Below are 20,081 nucleotides of genomic sequence, written 5' to 3' on the forward strand. Positions count from 1 at the left end.
CTCTCTCTGTCTTTGTCGAACTCTATCTCTTTCTCCTTCCCTCTTTTCTCCTCTCTATATTTCTTTTTGTTCTTCTCCATCCCTTTTTCCCACTCCCAATCCCACCCCAAATCTGATTCCCAGTTCCAGTTCCAGTCTCACTTCCAGTTCCAATCCAATCCCAGTCCCAGTCTCAGTGCCACTCCCAGTCCCGGTCATAACCCTGTTTTTGTCCATGACCCAGTCTCAGTCTCAGTGCCACTCCCAGTCCCATTCATAACCCAGTTTTAGTCCATGACCCAGTCCCAGTCGGTCCCTGATCAAATTCCCATGTCCTCTTCCCGAAAAAAAAAAATTATTGTAAGTACTAATCTAGGCAAAGCGCTACCTACAAATATACAAAATTGTAGGCAAATCGAACGGTGAATAGAATTTGTTCGGTGTTCAAATTTGATTGAAATCGGTTATGTAGCTTGGGAGGATATCGCGGATAAACAAAGAGACACGAAATTTATATATACATATATTAAGATTTATCGAAAATGTCGCTGATTATTCGGAAATAACGAATGTGATAAGATTATTGCTCAGCGCCATTCATGAAAGGTACGAAGTCAGTCCCGTCCTTAATTGTTTTAAATTATTTTTTAATCCTTAACACTCTGAATATATTGACAATACAATGGCTGAAAGGCGGACGGCGCTACAACATCCTTCCTTTCCTCCCCATGAGATAAGTTTTCTAGATCGGTAAAACTCTGAGTCTCCTAGATCTACACCCCAACTTTTGGGTAAGAAGATCGAATAGATCGAGGTGCAGCGGCAATCGGCTGGAGGCTGATATAAGATCGTCGCATGTCTGACTATTATCACAGTGGCTCAGATTAATCTACATCATGCTAACATTGCCTCCGAAAACTGTTTGGACTTTCTGAGAAATGCAGACATTGATATCTGCCAAGTGTAGGAAGCGTGGGTCGGGCGGTCAAAGATTATATGGCTGTAGATCAATATTTGCGTCACTTATGGAGATGGTAAACAGAGGGCATGTGATCTTAGGTAATGACCTTGCAGAAACTGTGTAAGCATATCTGACAGAGATACTGTTAAACGTTTTCTGCGTAAATTCCCAGATTTAGCTGGGTCTAACATTCTGACTCATCAGTAGCTTTATCTGGTTGTAGCATACATCTGTTTCACCATCAGTAGGTTTAGGCGCGTTTTATTGCACTGTAACGGCTCCTTTATAGGTCACAGTCATTCTTCCTACCTAAAAATGTATCTGTTAGTGATGCCTGCTGATCCCGTTTGATAATAGAAAACAAGAGAGCTGGTGATGTAATCTATTGCGAACTGCGTTGTATACTAAGAGAAAAGGCCAAGGAAATAATAAGAGCGTCCTATGTTAGTTAGTTGTTCATGGTGAATGTGATGGCTGTGCAACTCTGGTAAATTACAGCTTACCCTTGTGCTGCCAAATTACATTTATCCCAGTTTTTGTGTAATTTTGCAAGTCGTGTAAAAAAGAATGTGCCCATAGAAGTGTATGTTCTATGGTGTTTTCACTCTTTTTGTCATGCTCGCTTACAGAAGATTACGACTACACCTGCAATTGTACTTTAAAACATTCTATTACTTGTCTGGCTTCTACTACTTTGTGCATCTTCTACATTCTAAGTATTTGTTGACCCATTTTTATGTTTACGCCAATGTGATTTCTTGACATTCAAATACCGTTTTAATCACTGTCATTACTTTTTACAGTTTAAAGCCATCTACCAAGAACTTTACCATTGTTGTAATCATTTGCTGTTTGTTGTTTTATTACTGTACGAGAATTCCTTTTGAAGTATATTTATTATGTGCGCTTGTCTAAGCACTCCCACACTTGTTGAGCTTCATAAGGCTAAACCATTTATTATAATTTAAATAAATACATACGCATTCGATACACACACACACACACACACACACACACATGAAACAATACTTATGTATGTAGACAAGCAAGATGTGAAGTCAATATTTTCTCGCATAATCAGCTCTTGGAATTTGATGTTGATATATTTTTAGAGAAAAAGAAAAAGTTAAAATCAAAGCTGGAATTCAGAAAGCAAATACGGAGGACAGCGTTCGGACTTGAAAATGTTAGCAAGTTGTAAAGCTTCTAGAAAATTGGGATAGATTTTTAACCTGTATATTTTTAATCAAAGAAATTTAGCATCTTTTTCTATATTTAGGTACGTAGGACTTTACATTCTCCATTACTATCCCGACAAGGTATGCGCTGCCACTGGGGTTATCTATAAAAGGTTGCCACCTATTTGAAATAACATAAAAATGGATAACAAAAGATATTCTGAGTATTTCAATAGAAATATTACTAAACAGAATTGCCAACTAACTGTTTACCCGCTAGTATATCAAACCGATTTGGAAAAAAATTTCATATACATGGGTAGATGTGTAATAATCCGAATTGAAAGCTCTTTCACATAGGTCCCTGCAAAAACCGTTAGACCATGTGGTCCACTGGAGTACTTACCATTATAATCCACTGTAATGCAGCAATGAACCAACTCATGTTTCTACACGAACATATTGTAAGCCGATCATTGCTCGTTTTTAACGATTGTAATCACTACACGATGTTTATTGGACTGTGGGTACTCCATGATTACTCTGATGTAATGCGGAACTGGAGTATATGGTCCAGTCCTAGGACATCGCAATGTTAATTGGACCATATTTTTTTGTATGGATTGTGGTTAATTTTGGAGCACTCGGTTGGTCCATAGCGAGTACTCCATACATGCATGCATGGAGTACTCACGATTTTTGTAGGGGTGTTGATGTTTGAGTTTTTTTAACAACGTTGCCACCTATTTGAATTTTTTTAAGTAGGGTTGCCACCTGGTCCTATTCTTATTATTTATTTATTTAATAATCCGCTGTTATCGCAGAAATGATCATGGCGGCCGCCGTGGTGTGGTGGTAGCGTGCTCCGCCTACCACTCCAAGATCCTGGGTTCAAATCCCACGCAAAGCAACACCAAAAATTTAGAAAAAAGTGTTTTTCAATTTTAAAAATCCGTTTTCAAGCGGGGTCGCCCTTATGCAGTGATTTGGCAAATACTACCAGTGTATTTCTGCCATGAAAAGCTTCTCAGTGAAAACTTATCTTCCTTGCAGATACCGGTTGGAGTCGGCGTAAAACATGTAGGTCCATCCCACCAATTTGTAGGAAAAATCATAAGGAGCACAACGAAATTGGAAGAGAAGCTTGAGGTATCAAGCGAAATATATTTCATGTCGTATATCAAAAAAAAAACTGTTTATGGTTTGCTGGACCATAACCATAAGATTTAAAATTGGTCCAAACAAACTTTTTAATTGGAGTTTCCGCCTAGAGTTCCCATCTCACCCGATAACATTTACTCCTTTATACATTTGGTAATCCGCCTATCACACAGTATGCCCTGGGTTCACACCCCGGGCAAAGCAATATCAAAATTTTAGAAATAAGGTTTTTCAATTAGAAGAAAATTTTTCTAAGCGGGTCGCCCCTCGGCAGTGTTTGGCAAGCGCTCCGAGTGTATTTCCATAAAAAGCTCTCAGTGAAAGCTCATCTGCCTTGAAGATGCCGTTCGGAGTCGGCATAAAACATTTAAGTCCCGTCCGGCCAATTTGTAGGGAAAATCAAGAGGAGCACGACGCAAATTGGAAGAGAAGCTCGGCCTAAAATCTCTTCGGAGGTTATCGCGGCTTACATTTATTAATTTTTTTATTTAATCCGTCAAAAACAGCACCACCGACTTGGATGCGATTTCATGCATGGATAGTGTATTACATTCTAAGTTTTCCTGCGTGCGTGTTGTACCGCAATATGTCTTTAGTCTATTTGACATTTGTATTGGAACCAAACGAAACGTATTTCACCTATTTAATAGCAGTATTTTTAGATGGGCCAACCGTCCAGTAGTAGAAGTCCGAACACCGACGGAGATATGCGCGCTTATGCGTATTTAATTTAAGAGATTATCGATTACATACATACTATGTGCGAAAACTAAAAACTGTTATTGAGTTACGAGCTGGAGCAGAACTGTACTCAAAGCATCTGAGGGTAAATCCGTCATACCGGATTCCTAGCTATTGCATTGTCACATAGACAGACCACTTAGTGACATTAGAATCCAACTTGATAAAGACGGATATCGTGCTGAACTGTCGAAACTTGCTGGCGCCTATATGGCATCTTATCATCTTCCTATACTGGGTCCTGTGTACAGGCATATGGAATGGAATGAATTTGCATGAGGTGCCCAAGAAAGGTTCCTACGCTCCGTATGATCGCAACTGGGCTGTCTCCTGAGGAAACCCAATTAACAAGAAATAAGTTCAACGGACCAACCGCGATGACTGCGCGGTCTCGAGGTTCTTATGGCCATGTTTGGATAAGAAAGAATTGAGCTTCCTTATCAAACCAAAGAAATCTGCAGTGAGGGGACTTATGAGTGTTATTACAGGCCATTGCGCTATAGCATCAAAACTCAGACGATGGCGCATACCGGCAAACTCCAGCTTCAGAAGCTTTTAAGATGAGGAGGAAAATGCGTTGGGTCATCACTTTCTCTTCCGATGTCCAGGACTGTAGACAAGACGAATCAGATATCTGAACGCGAGGTTTTTCGACAGTCTTCCAGAAGTTATGAAGATTGCTCTTTCGCCACTGCTTTAGTTCATCAGAAAAAGCACGGGGTTCCTTGAGGACTACTAGGTGGTTATCTGGGTGAACCAATGTGGCGCCACTCGGCACTCTCTGAGGGCATTCACAGTGGACAAAAACGTAACCTAACTGAGTTACAATTATAAGAAATTGTTTTTGATATAAAAATTTGTTAACTTATCCTGGTTTCTACAGCCTGTTTCAGGGCCAACGAGACAATAAAAGATAAAACTATAAAATAATTAAAGTAATGATTGAGTATATGCCAGAAATTTATGATAAACGAAGTATTGGATGCGCTCAATGTATTTGAACTACACCACTTTGGTACTAATGATTTTCCTACAGGGTATCTACATATGTATATACATACATAAATGAGTGCGGGTGTTCCAAAACCTCAAACTTCTATTTTACCGTGAATGTAACCTAATTCCACACTCACAAAATTTGTGTGCTGCCAAAATTTCTTATTTGACACAACAATAAAAAGCAGAATAAAATTAATAAAGAGTTCAAAATGTATCTGCTTACCAATAACTTAGAGGGCTCATACATCTACGATATATTTTCTATTTATTTTAAATAAAATTTTTGTGCACATACATCAACATAGTTGATTATTTAGGTATTTGTGTATAAGTAGATACTCTTTAGTTTTATCATTGTTTTTCTTTTTAACGAACGTTAATCAAAACAATGCCAACATTCCACGCCTAAACAATCATACGCACTCTCATGCCTTGCTTATGCATTAGACCATTTAAAAAAATTTATTTACGATAAATATGTATTTCTTCAGCGACCTATCAGTTCAAAATTGCACGGCTAAGCAGTTGCTGATAAGAATTAAATTTAAACTCATATATCCCCTGAAGAAGATCTCCGTAGGAGGTTGAAATATATCGGGAAAAACAAAAAAACCTTGTGTTTTTCTAATACACTTGACCTTGAGCCAGTTTTTACAAATTATGTTCTATAAAATTTATTTTATTTATATGAATTAAGCGGAGATTGCCCTCATTGCTTTTAAATGTATGAAAACATTTATTTGAAGCAATTTTTAATTTATTTAATAACTTCGGAAAAATGGTTGGCTCATCTCTACAAAAACAAAATATGTTGGTTCAGATTGTCAAAATCGGCGTGTTGGTGTTGGTGCGAATGGTATGGAATGGAAACATAAAACTTAGCAGTGTTTTTGTATGTTGTAAGAAAATGTTGCCAATGTGTTGGTTTCATTTTGAGTTTGTCATCTCCTTTTGACAATCTCATCGACCATGCAATGAAATAAATAAAATCAGTTGATGAGATGAGCCAATCATATAATTGAGCCATGGGAAAATTTTTACTTTTTTAATTTAAAACTTAAACAACGTGTCATTTTTTTTTTTTTTCATTTTATTTCCAAAAAAGCATAACGGCCGGTAACTCCTATCCCAGCATACCTTTAAAAAATACAAATTGTAGGTCCATATCCGCTAAACTGGTTAGGATTTAGAAAAGCAGCCACCACCTATTACGGCCCTCGTAAACTTTCATTTGATATCCATATAGTAAAAACAGATTTTCATCCCATTTACTAGAGTTCTCATATTTTCCGATATCTTAGAGACTAGTAAATACTTCGAAATGAGTGATCCTTTAACCGGATCTACTGAAAATGAGAAGAGTTAATGTCAACGTTGTGCCTATTTGGTGAAAATAAAAATATGTTCCTTGAGAACGGTCTAATGTTCACCATGCTTTCTACTTGATACTTGTTGATACTTTACTGCAGGGATGCACCTTAACGTTAAGCTAATCGTTTATCAAAAAATTTCCACCGTTTCCGTTGAAACACTTCGAAATATTATCGATAAAGAAATTATCAAGATAAATTGTATCTCGTTTTTAACCGAAACGAAAAGCTTTCGTTTACGTTAAAAACGTTAACAAAAACGTGATACTTTATGTTTGAATTGTGCTGGCAATGCTATAGCCATGGTGAAGCCGTAAGGTGGTAACAACGAGGGCACATACACACACAAACTCCATGTAATTTGTTTGTGTAATTCGTTGGTGGTAATGTCAAAAATACTCTGAGAAATGTTCGTACTGTCAAAATTCATGAGAAAAGTTGCAATCAGCTTGGCGAATGCTTTCACCTTTAATGGCTCCGCCATCAATCAGCTTTGCCAGCATAGTTTTAAATTAATAATCAACATAAACGATTTGATTTCGTTTTGATATGGCAGAAAACGAAACGAAATCATTTCGCTAATTTGACGTTTTTAACGTTAATAAACGAAACGAAATGACTTTGTTCCGTTTACTAACGTTAATTATCGTAACGAAATGATATCGGTTCGTTGGTTAAGCATGCCTGCTTTACTGCTATGACTTGTTGACGCGCTTTTGTTGCACTTTTGCCTAACCTGTTGTTTGGTGTTTGAATAGGATTCGAGGTATTTTCTTAACATTAGTTTTTTGGTATATACATATATGTACAGTAGCAAACAGAAAAATAGCAGTGCTGAATTTCGGAAATTAAATTCCTCTTTTACTTTCGATACTTTTTTAAGAAAAGGCGTTTATGAAGTTTGTAACTAAAACTATGCAAACTTATCACAAAACCGCTTTCGGAAAAATTTCGAACTTTTTATTTGGAGTTCTTTGATTTTTTTTGGGTATGCAGTTTTTTAGCCCAATCAATTTAAATCTAACGAAATTTAAGTCTAGCTGTTAAAAGTCTATAAAAATTCACACTGGTTTTTGAGAATTTTTTTCAGAACGATGTTTAGATTTTCTTCCGTAAAAAAAGAAACTTTAATTCATGGCGAAGAAGACGGGTAGCAACACGAAAAGGTTGGGAGTAGAAAGACAGAGCACGGATAAAGCGGAGTAGAAATGGGATTGGAAAAGAAGTGGAAATCTAAAATAAAGAGGGAAGGGAAAGTAAAAATAAAAAGCTGAAATGTTAAAGAAATGAAAGCGGTAAGGAAGAGAGAAGCTAAAGAGAACGAGGGAGAGAGCAAGAAAAAGGGTTGTTTGGTTGGTTGGTTGCTGTATTTTGGTTGAAGTGAATGGATGATGCGTCTCGACGACCTTCGCAGAAACTCGCAATGCCCCTGTTTTTGTAAGCTCGTCTGCTTTCTCGTCTCACTCAATGCTGACAACTTTACACGATGTCAAGGGGGAGTTAAGCGCCATTAATGCTGCTTGGCTGTCTGAGAAAATGCATACCACACAGCCTCTCACCGAATCATCTGACAGGAGCATACAAACCCTATCTATACCTAGAACTTCCATTTGGAAGATACTATTTAAAATGTGATAAATCTTGAAAAGTTGTTTTCTTAATTCATTGTTAATTTATAAGGACCAATATTCCATTTTGCACACATCGTCTAAAGACACCTTGTGGCCAATTTAACTTTTAAATGCAAATTAAAAGTAAATTAGACATGCCGGACTGTATATTTGTTCCGAATAATGTATATGTGGGACGTCACCTTTAAAAAAAAAGATGTTGAACAGTTAAAATACTGACTTGAGCGAGTCTTTTACGAGTTTAGTCACCACTTGTTTTCAAACCCTGTCTGCCCTCCAGTTCCTTCTTGAGGAGAACTTCACCCTATGACTTCTGTCAAAACTTAGCGCTGGCGTGTAATAATCTGACGACGAAGTCACATCGGGAAAATTTCTGAGGATACCACTGTGACCACACCTCGAGTGCTAACAGTCAGTCTCTCGAAGTATTACTGCCAAACAAGTTGCAGTTGGCTTTGGAGTAAACTTAGTGCGTCAGTTGGACACACCCTAGTTCACCTGTTACTCGGAAAGCTGTTCGCTGTACTCTATTCATTCTTTTGATATTATGTCGTTTGCCCATGGCCGGCCTCCATATGTTAGTATGGATCTGAAAAGGGCAGTATATAACCACATCACAAGTTTGGATTTTATACCGCAGTTTTTTCTGACAATTCTCTTGCGAATGCAAACAAAAAACTCCCATCGATTGCGCTTGGTATTTATTTCGCTCACTAAATTTTGTATATCTCAATTTTCTACCTATCCTACGACGAGCAGATTTCAAAATAATCACTAAATAACATGATGGAATAATAAAGGTGATGTCAACAACATAAGCTCACTTTTTCGGCAGCTCTAAATGCCAGTATTTACGTGTATTTCAAAAGTAATAAATTTGGATTGCTTAATTTTTCGTACAAGTTCTTCAAATAAATTAGTTTTCTGCAAAATTGTGCCTATATTCTGCTAGGGAATACAAAGTTACGTTAACCTTTTTGGCTAAACAATTCTAGTAACGGCTTATGTAGTTATATTTCTAAACGTATAATAAAAATCTACTACGATCGTAGTAGAACTCAAAGTCAGTTCTGTATGATAGACAACCCTCTAAATTATGCATGCCGAACTTGTCAAAATAAGGAAAACGTCAACGGTATAAGAACACCTGAATATTAATTTCATCATGCTAAATAGTTCCTATAATAAAAACTGCCGTTCTATGTTAAGAGAACATTGAGAAAACTGTCACATCATATCTCGGCATCCAGTACGAAAGAGAACTATCTCAGATTTTTTTTAATAAACGCCCGATCTCATAATTTTTTGAAAAAAAAAAAATAAATAAAAATAATAATAGGAAATTGTGTAAGATCGGAATTCGATCGTGTCTGGATTAAGAACGATTGGAATTTTGTCGTGTCACGAATATGATTGGCAGAAAGTTGGTTCTATCTGGATTAAGAATTCTGGAATTCTGTATTTCCTAATTTTCTGGATTTCCTGTAACTCTTGATTTTTTAAGTGGGGATCATTTTACGCCCTCTGCTGATTTACAGAGCGCTGGTTACAATTTTTGCACCCTAAAGTAGTGCTTAGCAATAATAATCATTTGTGATCCAATCATCATCTGGCAGACAATCAGGTAAACCCGCTGCTCTCCGCATAGTTTCATAATACTCCTTTCGTTTTTGTTCTGCAATTTTATTTGCCTCATATTGTTTGTCCTTTTGTTGCTTCTCACATTCCTGGCATTCGATTAATAATTTCAAAAGCCTTTGAAAATCACTTATCTCCTCTACCTTTTCCGGTTTTATTGACTTTTTACTAACAGATCTTGACAAAGTAGGCTTTTGCGCTTCCGGTTCTATTAGGTTATCTACAATGCTATTCATTATAAGCAAACTCGAAAAAGACGTTTCTAGATCACTTTGTCGTAAGGAAACACCCCAATATTCTTCAAGCAGAGAGAATTCGCTTTTTACATGATCTATATTACGCTTTTCTTTGTCATAACGTTTTCCTTTTTTAGTGCTTCCACTTGAACTCTTTACACTATCAGTCGTATTACGCTTACTACTTATTATACTATCATTTGTATTAGGTCTTTCATTAATTTGGCTTCTGGTTTTGTTTAGTTCCGTTTGTACTTCCCCTTCTTTTTTATTATTTTTACTATTCGTTTGTGAGATGTTATTATGTGCACTTTTCTGTTTACTTTCATTGCTACTTTTACGTTTTTTCTTTTCGCTTTTATCTGATCCTGCAGTTTGCGAGCTCTTTCTATTTTGCTCTATCCCGTTACTGTTTCCTTTTCCAATATTTATTTTACTCTCTTTTGCATTAACTAATGTTCCATACGCTCGGCCTCTACTCTTTGCTAATTTATCTTCTACAATGAAAATCATATTACTGGGAGCAGCAGATATTAAATTAATATCTTCTGCGCGGTGTTTACTTTCTACTCCTCCCATAAGTACCGAGTTAGGACTTGTTTGTAACTTTTGTTTTTGAATTACATTGTTATTTGGCGGTTTGTCAATTGTTGGTATATTAATATTGAGTGAAGATTGTTTTCTAATTCCTGCATTCACGAGCCAAGGATTGGCTTTTTTTCGTACTGCAGCGTAAGTTGCTGTGAACTGCGAACGCTGATCTAAGGTTTCATTAAATCCACCACGAAATCGTTTCTCCTGTAATCTATTATCCGATGTATGACCTTTGGTTGTGTCATCTTTTTGCTTCTGTTCCAGCATTGGTCTTGTTTCACTGTTATGCTTTGATGATTTTAATGAAACGTTACCAACCAATCGTATTAAATCTTCTAGTATCACAATTTTTTCCACAGTTTTGTTGTGTCTAGAAACTGTTTTAGTTAAAGTTATTGAAAGCCATTCTATCTCTTTCGCCAATTCTATTTGCTCCGATCGTAAGAGATTGCGCAACTTCTGCAGTTCTAACAATTCACTTACTTTATTAGATATAACTTCCTGCATCTTAAAGTTCGATTTGACCAGCATATCTTGGCTTAATTGATTTGGACTGGAAGTTAGATTTCCAATATGTGGATCGAAAAGTGTTGAGGTAGACCCTGTTGGCCTCTCTTGCTGCATAGGTTTTAGGCGCCCTTCGCTGGTTTTTATGAGCACATCTTCTGCTGCTCTTCTTCGTTGAGCAGATGAAATATTAGCATTTTTTTGGGTAATCTGTTTCGTCATACCTAAATTAGGCTCCTTCTCCGATCCTTCTTGCTTTTCGCTTAAAGATTGACAACTAAGATATTTCCATTTTTTATCGGCATTTCGTTCTGCATTCTTTTGTACCAGCACTGTAGATTGTAGTCCGATATAAGGATATCGCTTTCTTTGTAATGGATGTATTTTCAGATGTAGGCGCCGGTTTAAAGGATAACGCATTGTTATTCGTTTTTTAGTGATTTTCTTAAATTTCGAGTCAAAATAATTATGTAAAAATGACAAATTTTGTAAGTAAAAGATAATTTTTTTATTTGATATCGATTGGTATCAAGAGATCTTAACACAATTTATTATTTGGGGGATATTTATTGGAAACCGTTAAGTATTAATGAATTAAGTCTATTTTCAAGAGGTGGGCTATTTTTTCAACCATTCTCTGCTTTAACGCTTTCGCACATTCACGATTTACTTTCACTTCACCTTCTCTTTTCTTCTTCTTATCCTTATTGGTGTCCTTATTGCTCCTATCCGTATCCTTATTACTAGTTTTTTGAAAATCCATTTGTTCTGATAGAAATACTTAAAAACTTTAAAAATGTTGTTTCATTTTTACAGTTCCACGAATTCCAATTCCCATTTGAAGAAATCTCCTGCCGGCACAACTAGCATGTCGCATCAGACCGTAAGACGGGCGCCAGCGCCCACCAGCCTAGAATGTCCGCTTGCATCACTAGGACGCAATAGTAGCACAGTTATCGATTCGCTAACAGGACGCCATCAACCGCCATATCATCATCCGCTCAGCTCAAGTCCACTCGATCCACAAGTTTATCAAATGTCACGTAAATCACCTGACCTCAGCATAGATGCCGACGACATTATCTATACACCATCCTCTTCGCAACAAGGTGATGCCGTCGATGGGTTAGTTGACAATTTGGTTAATATTGAACAAGATCCAGAGTCGTCGTCTGCTGTTGCTGCATCAGTACTCACAGCGGCTACACAGCGCAACAAGCATGCCTATCCTGAAATGTTTCAGTTACCGCGCAGTGGTTCGCATGGTAGTAGCTCCTCGACGACAGCCGGGCGCATATCTAGACATCAAGGTGGACGTTGCAGTGTACCGACTGTGCCGCCTACAGGCATGGGAAATATAGGTGGTAGTGCGCGGAATGCGCCATACTTTTTGGAAAAGAAAATGGATGCGCTGTATTTGGGTAATGCGACGCGTGCACTACCGCTAGGCTCCGAGGCAAGTCATTTTCAAAATGAACGTTACTTTCTAGAGGATGGCCTGCGTAATATATGCAATTACAATAACGGAACAGGAGGTGAGAGTTAAAAATGTTGTGTATTTCACGTAGTGTCCGCACCGGATATTCGGTTGGAGTCAAGTTTCTAGCCTCAATTTCCTTTTTTTTTCTTCCTACAGATGCTCACTACTTACGTCATCGTACCTCCAGTCCCAGCGAAACTAGTGGATCCGATCGTTACCTGCTCAATCGTACTGGCTCACCAACAGATGTGTTTAGTTCATCGAATAATTTGGAAAATTTTTCCAATTCGGGTAACAACACAAATTCATCAAATCTTGCGCTGGATCAACGCTTTCATCATACCAAAGTGAAAAGTCTATCCGATGGTCTATGCAATATTGGACGCTTTTCACCTAGTCTAGATCAAGGTTATGCCACGCTTGTTTCGCCATCGCCTACAGGTCATCATTCGAATACAATAACAACACATAGCATAGTACATCATCCGCCACCATCGCCAACTACGCTCACGACGGTGACGCGTACGTCACGACACGACAATGCTGCGCCACCCCCATGGAATAAGAAAACCTTTCGATCAGGACCACTCTTCGATCGTTTACCCGATGAGGTAGTGTTGAAGATTTTCAATTGGTTCGATAGTTGCGAACTATGCATTTTGGCGCGTGTTTGTCGACGTTTCGATCAACTTGCTTGGCGTCCGGTGTTATGGAAACAAATATCGCTGAAGGGTGAACATTTGAACGGCGATAAGACATTGAAAATGATTTTCCGGCAGTTATGTGGTCAAACTTGCAATGGTTCGTGTCCGGAAGTGGAACGTGTTATGCTTTCGGAGGGTTGTCGCATATCAGATAAAGGTTTACAACTCTTAACGCGCCGTTGTCCAGAGCTAACGCATTTGCAGCTGCAGACATGCGTGCAGGTTTCAAATCAGGCACTTATGGATGTGCTTACGAAGTGTTCCAATTTACAGCATCTCGATGTGACGGGTAAGTGAATTTTGTTGTTGTAACAACTGTGGAAATGTGGGCCTGTGGTACTAGCCCATGCAGCAGGTACGCTTTGTTTGACCTCTTCAACCTCTTCAACTCTTTTTTTAAGCGCCTAAGCAAATTTTGTAACTATTTCTTTGTATTTCTTTTACAGGTTGCAGTCAGGTGGTGAGCATAAGCACGCATCCTAACTTAGAACAACCCCGTCGTTTACTCTTGCAATATTTAGATCTTACGGATTGTTTGAGCTTAGATGATGTCGGCCTGAAGATCATTGTGAAAAATTGTCCTCAATTGATTTATCTTTATTTGAGACGTTGTATCAAAATTACAGGTGAGCATTCTATCAGGCGATTTGCATAAAAAGTGAGCTTTGGCTTAGTTAGGTTTGACTTCTATATCTATGTATGAGAGATGTGCTTTTATATCAGGCAACGGGCACCATTCATAAAAAGCGAGCTTTTGCTCCGACTCCAATTTTAAAATAAAAGATCGCTTGCTTAGTTTTTGCTACACAAACTGAATACCCTCATTTTTCTCATATAACCGAGTCTAAGCAAAAGCTGAATTTTTATGCATCAGACCCAAAGCCATTCTTCTCACCAACACACAATAATCTCCATCTACTCTCTTGTACTTTCAGATGCTGGCTTAAAATTTGTGCCAAGTTTTTGTATAGCTCTCAAAGAGCTCAGCATATCCGATTGTACGAGTATCACCGATTTTGGGCTTTATGAACTCGCTAAACTAGGTGCTGTACTCCGTTATCTTTCGGTTGCGAAATGTGATCGCGTCTCCGATGCTGGCCTAAAAGTGATTGCACGTCGTTGCTACAAATTGCGTTATTTGAATACGCGCGGCTGTGAAGCTGTGAGCGATGATTCTATTACGGTATTGGCTCATTCCTGTCCACGTCTTCGCGCCCTTGATATTGGCAAGTGCGATGTAAGTGATGCCGGCTTACGAGCGCTCGCCGAAAGCTGTCCGAATTTAAAGAAGCTCAGTTTGCGGAATTGTGATATGATAACAGATCGTGGTGTGCAGTGTATCGCGTATTATTGTCGTGGTCTGCAACAATTGAATATACAGGATTGTCAAATATCAATCGAAGGCTATAGAGCAGTGAAGAAGTATTGCAAACGTTGTGTTATAGAACATACTAATCCGGGATTTTGTTAAAGGAGTAGAAGTTCAAAATGCACAAAAGATCAAGTACAAGTTTCACTCAAATGGGTTATTTAGCAGATCCAGAAAAAATGGGACTATCATTTTATACCAGCTCCATCCTACTTCGTTAGAATTGGGTTAGGTGAGGTAATCGCTGATCAGTTAATAGACAACTCATTTCGGCACTGGCTTCAAATTGTTAAGAAAACTGATGAGTGGTAACAAAAAAGTTACGAATAAAACACACATTTTTTTCGGGTTGGAGGAAAAATGCCTGCCCAAGGCACCATAACTGCCGCCGAAGCAGCAAAAGTGTGTCTGTGGACTAAAAACACCCCTCTTGGAATCGGCGCCCATTCAGCGACCGCGTCCTATATTGAATTTTTCCTCCGGAGTGGCAAATATATTCCGACCAAGATATATACCCACTCATTCTTGCAAAAGCTGTACAGATTACCACAAAAAGACTGAATGATTGCTGGTCGCTAGTAGCTAACATTGCTTCCGCTACCTAGGATATCAGAACGCACTGCATAGTTTCCGATTAAGACTCTAATTACTATTGATAAATGAAAGTTATTCAACTTAATAGTTATAGTAATAGTTCCGCCTTGCACCTGAAGTCGACAACTCGCCATATTGACCTGTTGTTGTTGTAGCAGTGCTTCGCCCAATCCAATAGATGCGATCGATCACAAATTGTCATCAATGTCCTCTAACGGGTGTCACAAGGAAGGGTGCACCATAATGAGAGGGATGTTAGAGGCGTTGGTTCCACAATACAGTTGAAGAGATGATTGGTGTCATGTGGTAATGAGCGTTTCTTTATCTTTACCCCAAGTACTGCCAGCAAAAGATTTGAGGTTTTATTGGGGCGCTGGATTTTCGGTACAATTGCGGCTGCATGCTCACCAAAATGTAGATCCTGATCGAACGTCACACCCAAGATTTTGGGGTGAAAGACAGTCGACATTTGGGATGTCCATGTTGTAAATAAGGTCGCCGCTGATTTAGTCGGTGATAATGTCAGGTTTCGCGAGGCGATTGACCTCGTAAGAGGTTGTGTCGCCACAGCGCTTGCTTAGCTGATTCTAGGCCCATTTGTCCAGTATAAGAGAGCAAGTGGGAAGCGGAATCCCAAAGTCAGTCCGAAAGTGCCTGTTCCCAATTAATTTGTATCAAAAAGTAGTTCATTGGCACTGTTGATTAAGTCAAGCAATACATTGATCTCACGGTGGCAGAGATAAGCGTTTTCATAGCTCCCTGGCTAACTGGGAATATACTAAGTTTCCTAATAGCAACGCCCTCCGCTTAGAAGACCATACAGTGATCGGGCAGCCTAGATTCTAGGCTTGCACCGAGCAGGTCTAAGTCACTCGGGCGCTTCCCAAGGCAGTCGGTTCTATGTACCGGAGCGACTCGGGATTTTTCCCGACCAAGGACTGTCATTTCAGTGTAACCCCATTTAATTTGTTTCGTCCCTCCCACAAATTGTCATCCTCCCAGCAGCTCCTCGCAGCAGGACTGCTCCATATTCTCTTGCTCCGGGAAGGTATCGAATCCAATCCGGGTCCGTCTCCTGACCTCGGTCCTGAGAAATGGTTTTGCTGCATCTGCCGGAAAAGAATCTTTTTAGGACGGTCATACTCTGTTCAGTGTGTCTCGTGTAAGGGATGGTTGCATCGGACAGGTTGTTCTGGGCTTGATTCCAAAACCCGACGTCCACGTAACTTTTATAAATCTTTTGTGGCTCCTTGCTGTTCACGCCCAAGGGCGTCCCGTAGTCTACGTCTAAGCGCCCCCCCATTACCTTCCAGCAGCCCCGCTGCTCAGCAAGCCACAACAAGTACCCGCTGCTGCTCGCGCCTTACGGCGCCAACAACTCAAACAGCTGCTACCACTCATAACTACAATCTTCGTAGTAGAGTCGGAAGCAATGCTGAGCAACAGCCCCTGCCCCCGTCTTCTCCCCCCCTCTTTTCCGGCAGCAATCGTGTAGGTCAGGGAAACAGACTCTTAGTCCCTACCTCCGTTTGCACCGTTTGCCAGCACAGAATATATATGTTTGCGACATCCGCCCAATGCAGCTCCTGCCTCGGGTGGTGCCACTTTCCTAGATGTTCTGGTCTCCGCGACGGCAACCCCTCGGCGGGTTTCATCGCGCCATGTTGCCAGGTCGCAAACCCAAATCATCTGGGTACCCCAATGCTTGCCCAAGGACGCCCAGTCCCAGGGCCACAACAGCAATTGCGTCCTGGCCTTCCTGAACCCAGGCGTAGTCACCCGTCACTTACCCCCAGAGTGGCGACGTCTCCCCTCATGCACTTCAGAATTCTGCAGTTAAACTGTAATGGACTAACTGGGAAGATTACGGAGATAGTCAATTTCATGAAGCGGCACAACATCCGCATTGCTGCGATTCAAGAGACTAAACTCACAGCACGATCTGCATTGCAGTCCTGCTCTGGGTATAATGTCCACAGAAAAGATCGCGAGAGCGGAAATGGAGGCGGCCTCGCGTTTATAATACACCACTCTGTGCAATATCACATATTTGATCCTGGCATCGACCGCAGGGACAACGTCTTAGAACGTCAAGGCCTATCTGTCCGGTCAGGCGATGCAAACCTAGAAATCATCAACATCTACATCCCCCCTGCCACCTGTTGCCCCGGTGGATATCACCCTAATATTAGAGCCTTACTCACTGGAAACAATCGCATTATTTTAGGCGACTTCAATGCCCATCATGATCTATGGCATTCAAATTTGCGGGCGGACAGTAGGGGCGAGATGTTGGCGGATCAAATAGAAGAAACGACGTTCTGCACAATAAACGGAGACGCCCCCACACGTATGGTAGGAAGCTGTCACAGTTCGCCAGATATCTCAATCGTGAGCGCAGAACTCGTAAACTGCGTCAACTGGCAGCCGATGGTATCATTGGCATCCGACCACCTGCCTATACTTGTTTCGCTCGAGCGTACCGCCGACTTCATCGTCACCGAAAAACGCACTTTCATAAACTTTAAAAAAGGAAAGTGGGGAGAATATAAATCCTTTACAGACAACCTCTTTGCTGCCCTCCCTATCCCGACTGATGCCCGCCAAGGGGAGCGTGCCTTTCGCAAGGTCATTGAATCCGCCTCGGCACGTTTCATTCCCGCCGGGAGAATTCCCGAAATCCGGCCCCACTTCCCGGCGGAGGCCGCAAACTTAGCGAGAGAACGGGACCTTATAAGGCAGCTTGATCCAGGCGACCCCCAAATAAGGGATATAAACCAACGCATCAGATTGCTTGTGGATGAACACAAGCGGGCGAAATGGGAGGAGCACCTAAGAGGTTGTAACCTCTCTACCGGTGTGGGTAAACTTTGGTCCACCGTAAAGTCCCTATCGAATCCGACTAAGCACAAAGACAAAGTTTCCATCGCCTTTGGCGACAAAGTGCTGTCGGATGCGAAAAAATGCGCGAGCGCTTTCTGCCGACAATATATAATGCATTCTGCGGTCGACAAAGTTAGACGGAGGGCCAACAGACACGCACATAAACACAAATTCAGCGCGTCACCAATCACCATCACCGCTAAAGAGGTTGAGGACGCCATTGGTCGCGCTAAACCATCCAAAGCAGTGGGGCCAGACGGCATAGCCATGCCGATGCTTAAAAGCCTAGGGAAAGAGGGTTTCAAATATTTAGCGCAGGTCTTCAACCTGTCTCTTTCCACCTTTGTCATACCCGAGAAATGGAGAATGGCCAAGGTGGTCCCGCTACTAAAGCCTGGTAAACCAGCTAACATAGGAGAGTCGTATCGTCCGATATCTCTCCTATCGCCAGTAGCAAAGACGCTCGAAGCCATCTTGCTCCCTTATTTCCAAGCAAATTTGCAACTAGCCTCCCATCAGCATGGCTTCAGAAAACTCCATAGCACTACCTCCGCGCTAAATGCCATTAGTACCCAGATAAATTGCGGTTTAAATCAAAACCCCCACCATAGAACAGTACTCGTAGCGCTAGACCTATCAAAAGCTTTTGATACGGTCAACCACGGCTCGTTACTGCAAGACCTGGAAGGGTCTACCCTTCCCCCATGTCTTAAAAGGTGGACCGCAAATTATCTGGGTGGTCGGCAGGCATCGGTGCTATTTAGAAACGAAACATCAAAGCCAAGGAGAATTAAACAAGGGGTGCCACAGGGTGGTGTCCTATCCCCACTTTTGTTTAATTTCTACATATCTAAACTACCTTCACCACCGGAAGGAGTCACAATCGTTTCCTACGCCGATGACTGCACAGTAATGGCCACAGGCCCAGGCCCACAGATCGATGAGCTATGCAATAAAATAAACGGCTACCTCCCTGATCTCTCCAGTTTTTTCGCCTCGCGAAACCTGGCATTATCACCGACTAAATCTTCCGCGACCTTATTTACAACATGGACGTCCCAAATGTCGACCATTTTGAACATCCACGTCGATGGCTCTACGCTACCGACTGTCCTACACCCCAAAATCTTGGGTGTGACGTTTGATCAGGATCTACATTTTGGTGAGCACGCAGCCGCAATTGTTCCGAGAATTCAGAGCCGTAACAAAATCCTCAAATCCCTTGCTGGCAGTACCTGGGGAAAAGATAAAGAAACGCTCATGACTACATACAAAGCAATTAGCCAGCCGATTACGTGCTACGCGTCACCCATATGGTCGCCAAGCCTAAAAATTACCCACTGGAAGAAGCTACAGGCCTGCCAAAATACTGCTCTCAGAATTGCAACGGGCTGTCTTCTTATGTCCCCAGAACACCATCTACATAATGAGGCGAGAATACTCCCCATCAGGGAAAGAAACGAGATGCTGACCAAACAGTTCCTGTTGAATACCCAGAAACCTGGGCATCCCAACAGACATCTGATTGACGAGCCAGCACCGCCTAGGGGCTTAAGGAGTCATCTCCGTAAGCATTTTGAGGAAATACGGCATCTGAGAACACAGCCGTATGAAGCGAAAAAACACAAGCAGGTCCTTGGTGAACTCCACAAACAGGCGTCGGACCTTTATGCCGGGAATTGCCCGGTGAACCCAGTACTGAAAGTAAAGTATCCAAAACTTGCGGAAGAGGAACGCATACTCCCCAGGGAAACGCGTGTCACTCTGGCTCAACTTCGTTCTGGATACTGTAACAGGTTAAACTCTTACATATCCAGAATCAACCCCGACATACAAAATGTATGCCCCGCTTGCAATGTGTCCCCACATGACACCAACCATCTCTTTAATTGTAATGTGGAACCAACGCCTCTAACACCCCTTTCCCTATGGTCCACCCCTGTTGAAACAGCAAGTTTCCTTGGACTCCCGTTAGAGGATATTGATGACAGTTTGTGATCGGTCGCGTCTGTTAGGTGGGGCGAAGCACTGCTACAACAACAACAACAACAAGTCA

The 20,081-nt window shown here is 40.9% G+C and overlaps 2 protein-coding genes across 9 annotated transcripts in view; one reads left to right on the forward strand and one right to left on the reverse strand.

The window, feature by feature from the left end:
- Positions 1–16,011, forward strand: part of Fbxl7 (F-box and leucine-rich repeat protein 7) — a 59,246-nt gene extending 43,235 nt beyond the window's left edge. For 7 of the 8 annotated variants that reach the window (XM_067779793.1, XM_067779803.1, XM_067779813.1 and 4 more), the window contains 4 exons: positions 11,812–12,530; positions 12,632–13,468; positions 13,626–13,805; positions 14,115–16,011. In XM_067779793.1, coding sequence (XP_067635894.1) covers positions 11,864–12,530; positions 12,632–13,468; positions 13,626–13,805; positions 14,115–14,650 — 2,220 coding nt within the window. In that variant the 5' untranslated portion in view covers positions 11,812–11,863 and the 3' untranslated portion in view covers positions 14,651–16,011. Of the gene's footprint in view, positions 1–11,380; positions 11,484–11,811; positions 12,531–12,631; positions 13,469–13,625; positions 13,806–14,114 lie in introns of those variants that run through there. The other variant, XM_067779856.1, reaches the window with a different exon arrangement.
- Positions 9,382–11,439, reverse strand: LOC137248890 (putative leucine-rich repeat-containing protein DDB_G0290503). The gene is made up of 2 exons (XM_067779865.1): positions 11,220–11,439; positions 9,382–11,161 (listed from the first exon to the last, which is right to left on the reverse strand). Exon 2 carries the CDS (start codon positions 11,110–11,112, stop codon positions 9,595–9,597), a length of 1,518 nt encoding a protein of 505 aa, XP_067635966.1. The 5' UTR covers positions 11,113–11,161; positions 11,220–11,439; the 3' UTR covers positions 9,382–9,594.
- Positions 16,012–20,081: the final 4,070 nt, after the last annotated feature.

Source organism: Eurosta solidaginis, chromosome 1 (genome assembly GCF_040869045.1).
Source record: "Eurosta solidaginis isolate ZX-2024a chromosome 1, ASM4086904v1, whole genome shotgun sequence".
NCBI classification, from domain to species: Eukaryota; Metazoa; Arthropoda; class Insecta; order Diptera; family Tephritidae; genus Eurosta; species Eurosta solidaginis.